The sequence below is a fragment of the Chiloscyllium plagiosum genome, unplaced genomic scaffold, assembly GCF_037043375.1.
Source record: "Chiloscyllium plagiosum isolate Xiang-an unplaced genomic scaffold, Cpla_swu_hap1 HiC_scaffold_5, whole genome shotgun sequence".
Taxonomy (NCBI): Eukaryota; Metazoa; Chordata; class Chondrichthyes; order Orectolobiformes; family Hemiscylliidae; genus Chiloscyllium; species Chiloscyllium plagiosum.
In genome coordinates, this window is record NW_028270143.1 from 62,895,596 (window position 1) to 62,912,107 (window position 16,512).

At 41.7% G+C, this 16,512-nt stretch overlaps 1 protein-coding gene across 1 annotated transcript in view; it reads right to left on the minus strand.

Annotated features, from left to right (window-relative positions):
- Positions 1-16,512, minus strand: part of LOC122550254 (contactin-associated protein-like 2) — a 2,045,475-nt gene that overhangs the window by 19,954 nt on the left and 2,009,009 nt on the right. The window contains exon 22 of the mRNA XM_087987230.1: positions 9,817-10,044. Within this exon, the coding sequence (XP_087843356.1) occupies positions 9,817-10,044 (228 nt within the window). The remainder of the gene's footprint in view (positions 1-9,816; positions 10,045-16,512) is intronic.

Genomic DNA, 16,512 nt, shown 5'->3' on the forward strand with positions numbered 1-16,512 from the left:
TAAAAGTTGTTCAAGTAGATTATTGAAGATGTTGGGAGGCTTGTCCACTTTTGCGCTTATTGAGGCCCTTACAGGCCACTTATACCCCATTCTGCTTTTGCCACTACATTATCTGCAGTGAGGGACTGGGTGACCTGCAATTGGAATTGGACAAGTTGAGCTGGGGAAATGGGGGATCCTTCCTTTGTGTGAATCCTGTGCCCATTATGTCCCTTAGCATCACACTGCTCTTTCCCCCAGCATGGCCTGGTCTCTGATACATGGCTACCCTACCGACCCTAGCCTCCCTCTCCGTCAATGGGAAGCTCTCAGCCCGGCCCTGACAATACTCCAGATGTACCTTCAGTCCTTCACCTCTGCAATCTTTCGTTTTTCAGGAACTGGCTACAGTTGCAGCAGTGGGCACCACACAGGCCTGGGGCTTTGGGTTCTGCTGAATGGACAGCAGTTCTGTAAGGTGTAGCTCATCTCCAGATGGTGGCTCGGACCCCAAACCTGGCACAAGCAATACCCCAATGATCATAAGATGTTTGCAGAACAGTCGTTTTTCATGGTGGACTCTGAACAGTCGTGAGTAGGGGGAGGTCAGGGAACACGGTGCTTGGAAAAACTCAGCCTGAAGAATAAATCATGTTGTGCAATTGAAATTAAATGTTGACTGGAGTGCAGAAGGGTGCCTGCTTCTTAAAACAAAAACCCATTAGTAAACTAATTGACTTTCTACTAGAGTCCAGAAATGTTTATGTCTAAAAAAGGAAGACATTTCTCTTAGCCTGAGTCCACAAATTACAAGTTTTATTGAAGTGAATTCACAACATGCTTTTGGGCCTGTATCCTGAATAACTGTTAATGTGTTCTTATTATTGGTAAATTGCCTGTGATATTGCTCACAGAAAGTCAGCAGAAAGGAGTTTCTCTGTGAGTTGTGCTTTTGTGTCAGCTAATTGCCAGTTTCTCCTATGTTCTATTACACTTATACATTTCTATTTTATTTGCTCTCTGTGAGGAGGTGGTATACTGTATGGGCAGCAATCTCTGGCAATGTCCATAACTTACATCATTATTCAGCGGTAAGGCTGAAAATAGTAAAGAAGCAGACTGCCTGTGTCTTTAAATTCGTCTTTTCTGTGACATCCAATTAGATTGTGTATGAACTGGTGCAAATTACGTGAAACTGACAGATGACCAGATTTATGGCAATATCATAAATTACATCTCATTTGCATGTCACTAATTCAAATTGTGAAGGAGCTTTACTCAAGAAGTTTCAATTGAAAATGGGTCAAGCACTGAGTGGACAGAATTATTTTAAAAACATTAAGTTGGGGTAACCTGAGGTATGATTAAGTGATTTTCAACTCAGCACCTGAAAACCTCTTCGGATTCATTGGAAAATGAACAAAGAAGATATAAGCTATTTATTATGTCCGAGTTGTCATTACACATATATACCTTGCATAATAAAGTAATTTGCATTTTCAATAATCCTGGCAACACCTTTTAGGTAACAAACTGGATAGTGAATTAGAAAATCTTGATTGTCGGCTTTTCCTCCAGTGAAGCAGGAATGTGTTATATTGAGAAGACATCAATTAAATAGAACTTGCAAAACAGCAAGCCAGCACCCTTTAAGTCAGTGATCTTTCTTATAACCCTTCTTAATGATTCATCTCAATTGGTGTTCAGTTTTTCTCATCTTTACAGCATTTTTCTCTATCTTTCCATAGTCTCCAGTATCTGGAAAGGAAAGAGACTTGGCAGAATTTCAGATGACAAACATCACTCATTTTCTGAGCTGACAGTGGATGGAATTTTCAGTGCTAATTAGACTAAATGGGGGAAATTGATCTCTGATTTGTTTAATTTTAGCTCCGATGTGATCCAACAATTGACAATGGTATCTGAGATGTAATTGCACACTTCCAATGGGGCTTGGGCAGATGCCTGCTTAATAAAGGAATTCCTCTGTTCACAGCTAATAGCAACAAACAAAATAGACACCTGACATCAGTATTTAATGCTAAATTAACTTTTTGAATATCATGTTCCAGTCCAAATCATCTTTCTATCAATACAAAAAAAATCGCATTAGGAATGCAAATGCCAATCCAAATTTCTAAATTCAATCATGACGTAATAAAAATGAAAATAAATTAATCTCACTTTTGTATTTCCTTCCTGTCTTTCTCCTCAATGCCTTTAGCTCTCTGAGTGCTCTAACAAAGTCTTCTGAAAATGGCAGCAGCATGTGTAATGCAAAGCTGTTGACATCCAATCAAGAATTCTGCAGATGATCACAAACAATTCTGGACCTAGAAGAATTGGTTTCACATTGTACCATTTCAGTCGAACCTATTTGGCTAACATACAAAGTAATAACAGTGGTATAATGAATGCTCTTATAAAGATAGAGGGAAGCAATTTTTTTCTGCATAAAGCCACTGCCACTCACACCAGATCATTATGTTATAAATTATAAATCTTAGCAATCTGTTGAAGGAGAGAGAAGCAATTGTGAATCTTTGGAGGCTCATTTGAATAGTGGCAGCTACAGTACAATGGCAAGTTTGAGTTTCCATTGTTGCACTCAGCCCTTTCAAGCAAATTCTGACATCAGCCATCTGTCGCTGCATAGCATCCTTCCCTCATTCTTCAAAATTCCAATGAACATAATACTAAATGATCCAGTTTCTTTTTGTCTGTCAGTCCTGCCAGTAATCAGTCTGGTAAACCTTTGTTGTACTCCTGCAGAGCCAGAACATCCTTCCTCAGATAGGAAGATTAAAACTGCCTGCAACACTCCAGGTGTGGTCTCACCAAGACCCTATAACATTTCAATAAGACATCCCTGCACCTGTGCTTGAATCCTCTGGCTATGAACATTAACATGCCATTTGCCTTCTTCATTGTCTGCTGTACATACATGGTTGCATTCAGAGACTAGTGTACAAGGACACCCAGATCTCATTGCACTTCTCCCATTTCCAGTCTAGCACCAAACTGCCTTCCTGGTCCAAATTGGTCCAAATCACACTGAAGCATCTCTGCACCTTCCTCATGGTTCATTCTACCATTCAGCTTTTTGTTATCTACAGACTTCGAGACAATATAGACAGCTTCCTCATCTAAATAATTAATTTATATTGTAAATAGCTGGAGTCCCAGTGTAGATCCTTGCAATGCCCTACTTGTCCCTGGCTTCCACTCAGAAAAATACTCATTTATCCTTACTCTTTGTTTCCTGTGTGCCAACCAGTTATCTGGCCACGTCAGAACACTACCCCAATCTCATGCACTTTAATTTTATATTTTCATTTCTTATGTGGGGCCTGATTGAAAGCCTTCTGAAAGTCCGAGTAAACCATCCATTGGCTCCCCTTATCAACTCTAACCCATCTATAATTTTGTTTTCTCTGTACCTCCTTTACACTATGGTACATCGTACAATCCATAGGCACTTTTGTCGAATCTACAGAATCTTGAAAACTTAGCACTAAAGCATCCACTATCCCTACAGCCACTTCCTTAAGTACACTGGAAAGTACATTATCAGGCCCTGGAGATTTATCAGTCTTCAATTCCATCAATTTCTTTAAACTATTTCCTTATTAATATTTATTTCCTTCTGGTCTACCTTCTCAGTAACCCTGTGTTCTCCAAACACTTTGAGACACTATAAGTGTCCTCCTTTATGAAGACAGAACCAAAGCATGTATTTAATTTGGCTGCCATCTCTTTGTTCTCCATTATAATAGAACAGTACAGCACAGAACAGGCCCTTCAGCCCACGATGTTGTGGCGACCATTGATCGTCATGTAAGGTAAACCTAATGTACGAACCCTCAAATTTCTATGACCATATGCATGTTCAGCAGTCTCTTAAATATCCCCAATGACCTCGCTTCCACAACTGCTGCTGGCAATGCATTCCATGCTCTCACAACTCTGTGCATAAAGAACCTGCCTCTGACATCCCCTCTATATTTTCCGCCAAACAGTTTAAAACTATGACCCCTCGTGTTAACAATTTCTGCCCTGGGAAAACGTTTCTGGCTATCGTCTCTATCTATGCCTCTCATTATCTTGGACACCTCAGTTAGGTCCCCTCTCTTCCTTCCTTTCTCCAATGAAAAAAGTCCGAGCTCAGACAACCTCTCTTCGTAAGATAAGCCCTCCATTCCAGGCAGCATCCTGGTAAACCTCCTCTGAACCCTCTCCAAAGCATCCACATCTTTCCTATAATAGGGCGACCAAACTGGACACAGTATTCCACCTCGGGCAATTGTCTGTGCAGTTTGCACATTCTCCCCGTGTCTGCGTGGGTTTCCTCCAGGTGCTCCAGTTTCCTTCCACAGTCCAAAGATGTGCAGATCAGGTGAATTGGCCATGCTAAATTGCCCATAGAGTTAGGTGAAGAGGGAATGGGTCGGTGTGAGCTTGTTGGGCCAAAGGGCCTGTTTCCACACTGTAAGTAATCTAATCTAACAACCCTGTCCACTTGGGTGGCAATTTTAAGGGATCTATGTACCAGCACACCAAGATCCTGCTGTTCCTCCACATTAGGAGAAAGGGAGGACTGCAGATGCTGGAGATCAGAGCTGAAAATGTGTTGCTAGAAAAGCGCAGCAGGTCAGGCAGTATCGAAGGAGCAGGAGAATCGACGTTTTGGGCGTGAGCCCTTCTTCAGGAATGAGGAAAGTGTGCCAAGCAGGCTAAGATAAAAGGTAAGGAGGAGGGACTTGGGGGCGGGGCGTTGGAAATGCCCTATCGCATTTACCCCCTTACCCTCCTTATCCCCTCCTCATCAATCCTTTTGTCTTCCTTTGCTGAAATCTAAACTGCTCCTTATCCTCAGGTTTTCTGCTTTTTAGGCCAATCTATGTACCGTTTCCTTGAAACCAATGCTTAGTCATGGCAGGCTAGCTTTCCTGTTTTGTTTTTGTGGCAGAGGCCAGAGACTATGACCCCTTATTCAAGAACCACAGCTGATGGGGAATATCATTTTTGCATCCAGTCTGCCGCACCATTGGACTATACTCCTCTAGGTACTGACTCTTTCACAGAATCTTTCAAAGTGGCTTTCTATGATGTTGGAAATTTTAATCACACAATCTAGTCATTGCTGTGAAAACAGGGGTGGAGTCCAACCTCTCACTAGCCATCCCCAGATGTTGGATACCAGTTATTTCAACTCCAGGACATCTTTACAGGAATGCTTAGTTTCCTAGACCCAATCATCTTCAGTTGTTTCATCAGTAACTTTACCTCCATCATAATATCAGAAGTGGGATGTTCACCAATGATTGCATTATGTTTAGTACCATTCATGCCTCCTCAGACACTGAAGTAGCCGATGACCAAATGCAGCAGGACCCATTGTCAGTTTAGACTGACAAGTGCAAATAGTATTTGTACACGCAAGTACCAGGCGATGACCATCTCCAGCAAGACAGAATCAAACCATTACATCATGACATTGAATAGCAATATCATTGCTCAATCTCCCGATATCAACATCCTGGGGATTACCATTTATCATAAACCAAATGAAACCAGCCATCTAAAATCAAAGACTAGAATTCTGCAGCAGTAACACACCTCCTGAGTCCCCAAAGCCTCTCCTTTTACAAGGTACAAGTTATGTGTGATAGAAGGCTCCATCTTGCCTGGATGAGTGCAGTATCAAAAATAGATAAGTTGTTGATGTAATATATTTATATTTTTGGAGAGCGTTTGTTAAGATGCCACATGTTAGGCTACTTAACAAAATAAATAATATGATACTGGAGGTAGTATATGGGCATAGATGGAGGTTTGACTAACTAATAGATGACAGAGGAAAGTGGGCGGCACGGTGGCACAGTGGTTAGCAATGCTGCCTCACAGCGCCGTGAACCCGGGTTCAATTCCCGCCTCAGGCGACTGACTGTGTGGAGTTTGCACGTTCTCCCCGTGTCTGCGTGGGTTTCCTCCAGGTGCTCCGGTTTCCTCCCACAGCACCAAAGATGTGCAGGTCAGGTGAATTGGCCATGCTAAATTGCCCATAGTGTTAGGTAAGGGATAAATGTAGGGGTATGGGTGGGTTGCGCTTCGGCGGGTCGGTGTGGACTTGTTGGGCCGAAGGGCCTGTTTCCACACTGTAAGGTAATGTAAAAAAAAAAATGTGATAAGGATGGTAACCTGTAAATATACAATGCAGTGGGGATCTGTTCTTGGTCTGCAATTATTTACACTATACATTAATGAATTGGATGAGGAAAATGAATAAACAATAACCAAGTTTACAGATGACATAAAGTAGATGAGAAAGGAAGTGCTGAGGATGACACAAAGAGTTTGCAGTGGAATATAGACAGGGTAAATGGGTGGGCAAAAACTTAGCAAACAGAATATATCATGGAAAAATGTGAGGTTATGCACTTTGGCAGGAAAAATAAAGGAGCGAAGTATTATTTAAATGGAGAAAGAATGCAGAAAAATACAGCACAGAGGGATTTGGAAGTTCCCATGCAATAATTTCAAAAGGCTAGTGTGTGAGCAACAATTTTCTTTTTGGAACAAGATAACATAATTCTCACTAGATGTTTCCTTTTAGAAAACTGGAGATGAAGAAAATTGATTAAAATTTCTTCTGAAAGCCTGCATGAGAGTGACCCACCTTCTTTACAAGTTACAAAATCTATGCTGCAGTATATGATAACACAAATTCCTACACAGATACAATTACATAGGGCTTAGTATAAATGAATGATTGACTACTGATTGAGCTGGTCAGATCCTAAAGGACATAGCTGCTAGACTGGATCTGTAGCAGGTGCTGTGGGAAAAATATACTTGACCTCATCCTTACCACTGTGCCAGCCAAAGGTGCACCTGTCCATGATAGTATTGCTATGAGTGACCATGAGTTCTTATAGAGACAAAGTCCTGTCTTCACATTGATAATACCCTCCATTGTGTTGTGTGACACTATCACAGTGCTAAATTGGACAGACTTCGAACAGATTCAGCAACTCAAAACTGTGCATCCAAGAGGCTGTGGGCATTAACAGCAGCAGAATTATACTCCAGCGCAATCTGCAACCACATGGTCAAGCCAAACATTATCATCAAGCTAGGGGATCAATGTTGGTTTAATGGAGAGTGCAGGAGTGCATGGCAGGAGCAGCACTAGGCATTCCTGAAAATGATCTGTCAACCTGGTGAAGCTACCAAATAGGACTACTTGTATGTCAAATAGCAAAACCAACAAGTGATAGACAGAGCGAAGCAATCCCATAACCGACAGATGAGTTCTAATCTCTGCAGTTCTGCCACATCCAGTTGCGAATAGTGATCTACCACAAACATCCCCAATATGCATGGTGGAAGAGCCCAAAACGTCAGTGCAAAAGATAAAGCTGAAGCATTCACAGCAATCTTGGATGATCCATCTTGGCTTCTTCCAGTGGTCCCTGGCATCACTGACACCAGTCTTCAGCCAGTTCAATTCACTCCCAGTTAAATCAAGAATTGGTTGGAGGCATTGGATACTGTAAAGGCTATAGGCCGTAATGACATTCCAATACCTGTACAGCAACAACCTGCTCAGTGTCGCCCAGTTTGGATTCTGCCAGGGCCACTCAGCTCCTGATCTCATTACAGCCTTGGTTCAAACGTGGACAAAAGATCTAAATTCCAGAGGTGAGGTTGAGAGTGATAGCCCTTGACATCAAGGCTGTATTCGACTGAGAGTGGCATCAAAGAACACTAGTGAAACTGGAATCAACGTGTGTCAGGGGAAAACTCTCTGCTTGTGCGAGTTATACCTGGCACATAGGAAGATGTTTGTGGCTGTTGGAGGTCAATCATCTCAGCTCACGACACCTCTACAGGAGTGCTTCAGGGTACTGTCCTAGGCCCAACCATCTACAACTATTTCATCAATGATCTTTCCTCCATCATAACGTCAGAAGTGGGGATGTTATCAATGATTACACAATGTTCAGCCTCATTTGCAACTTCTCAGACACTGAAGCAGTCCATGTTTAAATGCAACAAGATCTAGACAATATCCAGGATTGGACTGACAAGTGCTAGACAATCACCATCTCCAATAACAGTCAATCTAACTACAGGTCCTTGACATTCAATGGAGTCACCATCACTGAATCCCCACTATAAACATTATGGAAGTTACCATTGACCAGAAACTCAATTGGTTTTGCCACATAAACACAGTGGCTGGAAGAGCAGGCCAGAAGCTAGGAAGACTGCATTGAGTAATTCACCTTCTGACTCCCCCAAATCTGCTCACCATCTACAAGGCACAAGTCAGAAATGGGATGGAATACTCCCCATTCCCTGGATGAGTGCAGCACCCAAGAATCTTGACACCATCCAGGAAAAAGCAGTTGCTTGATTGACACTATATCCACAGGCATTCAATCCCTCCACCACTGATGCCCAGTTGAACCAATGTGTACTATTAACACAAGATGTACTTCAGAAATTCACCAAGGTTCGTTAGATAGCTGTTTCCAAATACACGACTGCTTCCATCTAAAAGGAATAGGACAGCTATATATGGGAACGCCATTACTTGCAAATTCCTCTCTGGGCTACTCATCATTCTGACTTGGAAACATATCGCCATTCCTTTGCTACCACTGGGTCAAAGTCCTGGAATTCCCTCCATCAAAACATTGTGGGTCCACCTATAACATGTGTACTAAGCAGCTCAAGAAGACAGCTCACCAGCAACTTCTCAAGGGCAACTAGGGATGAACAATACATGCTGGCCAGGCAGCAATGTCCACGTTCCACAAATGAATAAAAGAAATCCAAATTTGGACCATCTGTCAGCCTAGTTCTTAAAATGTCTTTAGAATAATGTCACCAGTGAAGGAGGTCTTTAGCTGACAGCTGTAATGTCATGAATTGTGCATACTAATTAGACAATGGATTCCCTTAAAAATAAAATGTTCATTTTCAAGTTCCACATCATTGTTATACATCTCCTGGTGGCTAGTTAAGTTTGGAATTTATGGAGTTTTGTATCACTCCAAAACTAATCCGCTCAGCTGCAGGTGTGCTTTTGATTTGTTTTCAGGGATGTAGCAATGTCTTTAAAATGTCACAATTTTGATCAGAAGCTATTTGGGTGATAGTTGAGTAATCATTGCTTGAAATGCTGCTAATATTTGACATGGGAAATAGGGTAAGGGCAATGTATACCACTTTTTAGCAGCACTACATTTAAGTGTCATAAAGAGCCAAACAAATCTGCAAATATTGGTGTTGTTACTCTAAAATGAATTTTGGAATTTGATTTTATTTAGATAGAAATTGTGAATGACCAAACATTTAAAGCAATGACTGCCACTCTTCTAACCTTATAGCTGTGTGGTTAATTACTTCTTCAAACCTCTGCTTTTCACTATTTATGTTATAATATACCCACATATAAGTTTTAAAAGATTTGGTTATATTGTGCATATTGAGAAACATACACTTCTGAATCATGTAGGTGGTCACACATTGTGACTGCTATTTGAGATTGGTGTCAAATTCATAAATATGCTCCGTTATAAATTTAATTTACATGGTACTTGGGGAGCAATTTATTACAATTTGACAGTAGAATTTCAACTATGCAGCTTTCCAATAAATGCATGGAAAATCCTGGCGAACTGAAATGGATGAGTGATCTTTGGCCTCAATTCTTCTCACTGTCCAGGCAATAAAGTCAAACCAACACTTCTGTATATTATAAGATTAACATGAAACTTTAAAGTGAAATAATCAAGAGCTTTTATTTCAGGTACTACTACATACCTGAGCCAAAATGCCATGGATCTGTTGCAGCTGGCATTGGTGAAATGGTTAAAGGGGATGCTCCACAATTTGATTCAACAAATTCTCCTTGGACACTGACCAGAGAAGAGGTGCTGGGTCTCAATGCAGCCTTGAGTGGTGCAATATCGTTGAACTGAACTCGTGACAGGCAGCCGACAAAGCCTGGAGTGTTATATTTTTGTACCTCCTGGTCAATGTTTCCAATTTCTGGAACGATTACAAAAAGATTGTTAAAATAAGCATTGAGTATCAGATTCAATCTGAAATGGACTTTGTGTTGTAATGGATTATTTTACCTTTTTGGGAAGATTGCAAATTAATAAACATTTACAAAACCAGCATTCATGTAATCCATATTCATTTCATGATGTTGAAAAGGAGAAATTGCAATTCACATACAAATGTAATAATTACAACACCTATTTCCTGTTACAGTAAAGGCCCAATCATTCAGACCTCTTTGGTTACACCAGCACCAGTCAAAATTCAGGGGTACAGAGGTGTTAAGTCCTTGAGATTCACTTGCCCTTATACAGCAAAGGAGAATGTTAAAAAGGTAGGTTCTCAAAGATTGTAAATTATGCAATCTCCTCTCCGCCATATGACAGGAAGAGGAGAAATAGGAAGATTTAGATTATCAATGGCAAGGCTGGAAGCATGGTGCATGAGAGAGGACTTCATTGGGATCAGTTATGGGTAGGTAATGGAATGATTTCTTCAGCCACATTATACTCCTAAAATGTCTTCTTTGACATTACTAGTTATTACAGTGAATTGAATCTAAACATGGTCAAGTCAATCTAAAATCTAGCTATTCAAAATGGATGGATTGCACCTTAATAAGGCAAGGCATAGTGTCCTCCCAGGAAGGTTCATTGGCGTGGTCAAGGAGAATTTAAACTAAATTAACAGGGGCATAGTCATCAGTATATAGAAGTAGAAAAGAGGACTAAGAGGTGCATAGAGAAGTGAGAGTGTTGGATAATACTAGAGAAGGAAATAGGACTATGTTAGCCAGGAGCAAATATTGTATTTGCAAATAAGTATTCTTGGGTAGTTACTCAAACCATTCTCACTGATAGATGAGTATGCAATGCAAACTCAAACATTGCCAAGCCTTCTCTGCAACCTCATAAGGTGCTGCTCACAGAAGTCAGAAAATATGCTTTTCAAGGACACCTGGATATCTCTTTGACCTCAACACCACAGGTATTCTCAACTTCCTTATTTCTAGTAGATAAACTACCAGAAACCTTGAGCTGTGAAAATTGATTGATGGCAAACAGGGAGAGCGAAATGTCACCATGATAGAGGATGCCTGAGCCAATTAAAGAATAAAAATCAGTTCAGACTCCTCAGCTAGATGTTTACCTCAATTTTGATATTAATTCGGCGTGAAGCTTCTACCTTGCCAAATTTCATGCTCACTGTAGGGTAAATCTTTAAATTTCTTTCAGTGTATTTTTGCATCATTTTGTGAAAAAAAGGAGGCTAAAATTATGCACAGTACTCCTGAATAGTCTTATGAGCAATCTGTACAACTGTAGCCAAACATTATTGAGTTTATATTCCATTCCACTTGCAATAAATGGCAGCAATCCAACAGCCTTTCTAATCATTTGCTGTACCTGCAAAGCAACATTTTGTGATTAATGAACATGGACACCCAAGTTCCTCATCAGGGTTCTGCCACTTGTTTCTTCTAAATAATATGCTGTTTTTCTATTCTTCCTGCCAAAGTAGGTAAGTTTACATTTTCCCATATTATACACGAGTTGCTAAATTTTTGCACTCATTTAATTTAACAATATTCTTCTTAGATTTTTCACCGTCTTCACAACTTGCTTCCGTATTTATTGTTCCGTATTTATTAGCAAACAGCCAGTTGTTGTGGTGCATGTAGGGATGAGGTCCTACACAAAGAATTTAGGGAGTTAGGAACCAAATTAAAATGTAGGACTTCAGAGGTAGTAATCTCAGGATTGCTACCTGTGCCATGTGCTAGTCAGAGTAGGAATGATAGAATATTCAGGATGCATGCATGGCTTGAACGATGGTGCAGGAAGGAGGGGTTCAGATATTTGGGACATTGGGACTGGTTCTGGGAGAGGTCGGACTATTATAAATTGAATGGTCTACACCTGGACCGGACAGGAACCAATGTCCTTTGAGGTGCTTTTGCTAACGCTTTTGGGGAGGGTTTAAACTAATGTGGCGGGGGATGGGAATCAAATGAGAAGGCTAGTGAACAGGAAGGAGGTAGTAACTAAAGCCTGGAAGGAACTAGATAATGAAGTCAGCATGACTAAGGGGAAGAGTAGGCAGGAAGCAGAGGATGAACGCAGAGGGACTGGTGGTCTGAGATGCATTTGTTTTAATGCAAGAAGAATAGTAGGTAAGGCAGATGAACTTAGGGCTTGGATTAGTACCTGGGAGTATGCTGTTATTGGTGTTACTGGGACTTGGTTGAGGGAAGGGCATGATTGGCAACTAAATATCCCAGGATATTGATGCTTCAGGTGGGATAGAGAGGGAGGTAAAAGGCATGGAGGAGTTGTGTGACTGGTCAAAGAAGGTATCCCAGCTGTGTCGAAGGAGGGTATTATGTAGGACTCAAGCAGTGAGGCAATATGGGTAGAGTTCATATACAGGAAGGGTGTGGTAGCAATGTTGAGGCTGTATTACAGGCCTCCCAAGAGTGAGCATGAGATAGAGGTACAAATATGTAGAGAGATCACAGAAAGATGTACAAGAAACAGGAGTTTTTAATTTTCCCAACATTGACTGGTATTCGCTTAGTGTTAGAGGTCCAAATGGAGCAGAATTTGTAAGAAGCATCCAGGAGGGTTTTCTAGAGCAGTATGTAAGTAATTCACCTGAGGAAGGGGCCATACTGCACCTGGTGTTAGGAAATGAGCCCGTCTAGGAGGGTGAAGTTTCAGTAGGGGATTACTTTGGGAATAGTGATCACAATTCTATAAGTTATAGAATACTCATAAACAAAGACGAGAGTGGTCCTAAAGGAAGAATGCTAAATTGTGGGAAGGCCAACTATAGCAAAATTCAGCAGGAGCTGGGGAATGTAGATTGGGAGCAGCTTTTTGAAGGGAAATCTACATTTGGTATGTGGGAGGCCTTTAAAGAGAGGTTGATTTAGAGTTCAGGAGAGATATGTTCCTGTGAAAATTAAGGTTAGAAATGGCAAGATTAGGGAATCATGGATGACAGGTGAAACTGTGAAACTAGCTAAGAGGAAAAAGGATATGTACATAAGGTCTAGGCGACAAAAAACCCAACAAAAACACAAATCTCCAGAGCTCTCCCCACTTGCCCATAGGGGGCATTCACTCCCAACCTCACAACCACCCTAGCATCTTCTAGTTAAGGCTGTGCCCAAAGCAATGGGAAAAAACATATTATTTACACTCCTACAATTTAACAATGGACACCCACCCCTCCTCCTCCTCATCTCAACCCCACACATCAGAATGTCAGGAATGTAGGACCAATCTGAAACAAGGAATTATGAGCGCTAAAAGGGGTCATGAGATATCCTTAGTGAGAAGGGTTAAGGAAAACCCCAAAGCCTTTTATTCATATATAAGGAGCAAGAGGGTAACGAGGGAAAGGGTTGGCCTGCTCAAGGACAATAGAGGAAAGCTTTGCGTGGAGTCAGTGAAAATGGGTGAGATTCTTAATGAGTACTTTGTATCGGTATTCACTGAGGAGAGGAACATGGCAGATGTTGAGGTTAGGGATAGATCTTTGATTACTCTAGGTCATGTAGGCATAAGGAGGGAGTGAGTGTTGTGTATTCTAAAAGGTATTAAGATGGACAAGTCCCGTGGTCCAGATGGGATCTATCCCAGGTTACTAAGGGAAGCGATATCTTTGCAGCATCCTTGAAAACGGGGGAGATCCCAGATGACTGGAGAATTGCTAATGTTGTCGTCTTGTTTAAGAAGGGTAGCAGGGATAATCAGCTAATTACAGACCTGTGAGCCTGACGTCAATGGTAGGGAAGCTGCTGGAGAAGGTACTAAAGGATATGATATATACCCAGTTGGAAGAAAATGGGCTTAGCTGTGAGGGGCAGCATGGTTTTCTGCAGGGAAGGTCATGTCTTACAAACTTAATGGAATTCTTAGAAGAAGTGACAAAGTTGATTAATGAGGGAGGGGCTGTAGATGTCATATACATGGACTTTAGTCAGGCATTTGATAAGATTCCCCATGGTTGGCTGATGAAGACGATGAAGTCGCATGGGGTCCAGGATGTTCTAACTAGATGGATGGAGAACTGGTTGGGCAACAGGAGACAGAGAGTAGTAGTGGAAGGGAGCTTCTCAAAATGGAAACCTGTGACTAGTGGTGTCCCACAGGGATCCGTGCTGGGACCACTATTGTTTGTGATATACATAAATGATTTGGAAGAAAGTGTAGGTTGCCTCATTAGCAAGTTTTCAGATGACACGAAGATTGGTGGAGTAACAAAAAGTGAAGGGGACTGTCAGAGTATACAGCAGAAGAATGATTGATTGGAGAGTTGGAGAGAAATGGCAGATGGAGTTCAATCAGGTGATGCATTTTGGAAGATGCAATTCCAGATCAAACTATACAGTAAACAGAAGGTCCTGGGGAAAATTGAAGTACAGAGAGATCTGGGTGTCAGGTCCATTGTTTTCTGAAGGTGAAAACGCAGGTCGGTAGAGTGGTCAAGAAGGCATATGGTGAGATTCAAGATGGAGGCAGTCTGAACAGCCTGCTCCAGGCAAGGTGGGCTCCTATCTTCCCCACCCCCCCACCACCACTAGCCACCCCTGAGGTTTGTAATGTAAAGTAGGTAGAACACCTACAGCCCTTTTAAATTGAGATTTGACAGGTCTGAAGCTGAAATGAAGACATCCAAGGGAAAGGGAGCAAAGGGAATGCAGTAGGCAGGGCACTCCCCGACCATGTTGGGCACACCAGCAGCCATTAGCTTGGCGCCCTTACGTTCAGTGGAGCATTTACTTACGGAGTTTGCAAAGCTCCATGAAAAAATCAAGGGAGCGCTGGAATCAATTACTGCCATGCTGCCAAAGCATAAGCAGGCGATTCGGGCTTTGGATCAACGCATAGAAGTGGTGGAGCAGAGGATTGCGGCCTTGGAGGCCGTAACGAAGAGCTCCGAGAAGCGGGTCCAATTCTTGGAAGGTCAGGTTCGGGCCTGCAGGAACAAATAAATGACCTTGAAAATCGAGGTCGGAGAAAAACAATCTACGATCTTCGGTATCCTGGAGCGTGAAAAAGGTGAAAACTCTGCTGATTTCCTTGAGAGGTGGCTTCTGGAGCTGCTGGGGCTGGAGATCGGGCCAGGTGAGCGCGGAGCAGGCCTACTAGATCGTGATGCACCGGTCCAGGCCAGCTCAGCGTCCCGACCCTGTTCTAGTGCGACTCCAGCATTATAAGGAAAAGCAATTAATAATAGAAACAGCCAGAAGACTGGGAGAAGATCCATAGGCTTTGGCTTATAAAGGTTCTAAGATAATGTTTCTTCATGACTTTTCTGGGGTTGTAATTAAGAAACGGTAGACGTTTGATGATGTAAAGAAAAGATTAAGATATTTACACATGCAATATTCTCTGAGGTACCCAGCAGTGCTACGTATAAATTATGGGGGATCTGTCTATGACTTTGACGAGGTGGAAAAAGTGAAAGAATTTTTGACCTCGCTGAAATAATAGACTTTGGCATTGGGGGAAAGAGGAAAAGATGCATGCGGATTATACCATAATATAATCTTTTTTATCTTCCCTCTCTTTGTTCTTTTTCCTTTTGGGGTCTCGGGCCTTAGAGGCTTGGTATTGCTTTGGTATAAAATCCGGTACGTTTTATATTATATCTGTTTGGTGATTATTAGTTATTCTATTGTTCTGTTTTGTTGGGTGAGGGGTGGTTACTCCTTTGATGTAAAGATGCGTAGGGTTGAGATGAGGAGGGGGAATGGTGGGTGTCCATTGTTAACTTATAGGAGTGTAAATAAAGTGTTTTTCTTTCCCATTGCTTAGATTTGTAGCACAGCCTTAACTGGAAGGTGCTCAGATGGTTGTGAGGTTGGGAGTGAATGCCCCCTATGGGCAAGGGGGGAGAGCTCTGGAGATTTGGGTTTTTGTATTTATTTGTTCAGGTTAGGAGTAGAGGTTAATTTTTTAATTTTTGTAGTTTTGGTAGTGTTTGTAGGAATAGTCTTTAGATTTGATAAAATTTACTTTTTCTCCACTCATCGCACATTGAATGGGCTTCTTCCTCTCAGGGGACTGCAGGCTGTGGTGTGCTGTCATGGCTAGCGATCTGTTCAGGTTGTGCACCTGGAATATAAAGGGGAGCCACTCCCCCATTAAAAGGAAAAAGGTGCAATCAAATTTTAGGAAGGAAAGGGTTGACATCAGACTGTTGCAAGAGACACATTTGACTGATGGGGAACATCTGAAGTTACAGCAGGGGGGATACAATAGGGTGTTCTTTTCCTCCTTTAACTCCAAACACAGTGGAATGGTCATACTGGTATGAAAGAACCTCCCATTTTGGGTGACAGATCAAATCAAGGATGAATATGGACAGTTCATCATTCTTAAGGCACTGATACATGGAGAAGAGTATGGCACCCTGAACATTTACTGTCCCCTGGTGCAC